This window comes from Pterocles gutturalis, unplaced genomic scaffold (genome assembly GCF_000699245.1).
Source record: "Pterocles gutturalis isolate BGI_N339 unplaced genomic scaffold, ASM69924v1 scaffold20438, whole genome shotgun sequence".
Classification (NCBI taxonomy): Eukaryota; Metazoa; Chordata; class Aves; order Pterocliformes; family Pteroclidae; genus Pterocles; species Pterocles gutturalis.
This window is the reverse complement of record NW_010118548.1, coordinates 4,743-4,973: the sequence shown is the minus strand read 5'-3', so window position 1 is coordinate 4,973 and position 231 is coordinate 4,743. Positions and strand designations below refer to the sequence as shown.

General features: G+C 64.9%; 1 protein-coding gene across 1 annotated transcript in view; it reads left to right on the top strand.

Annotated features, from left to right (window-relative positions):
* Positions 1 to 231, top strand: part of CSTF2 (cleavage stimulation factor, 3' pre-RNA, subunit 2, 64kDa) — a gene marked incomplete at its 5' end in the record, with an annotated part of 5,717 nt that overhangs the window by 3,705 nt on the left and 1,781 nt on the right. Inside the window, one exon of the mRNA XM_010076267.1 lies at positions 1 to 95. This exon is cut by the window's left edge and continues 35 nt beyond it. Coding sequence (XP_010074569.1) covers positions 1 to 95 — 95 coding nt within the window. The remainder of the gene's footprint in view (positions 96 to 231) is intronic.

Here is a 231-nt window from a genome sequence, read left to right as displayed (position 1 = left end):
GCTAGTGGCCCGCCGCCCCGAGGCCTTTTGGGAGATGCCCCGAATGACCCTCGCGGAGGGACCCTGCTCTCAGTCACTGGAGATGTGGAGCCCAGGTGAGGGGAGAGGGAAGGAGAGGAGCCCTTGGCACTGTCCCCTGCCCAAGGGTGACCTCTTGCTGAGGACAGGGATGGCACCAGCCTTCCAGGAGTCACCACTGCCTGGTCAGAGGCCTGTGTGCTGCCAAAGGTG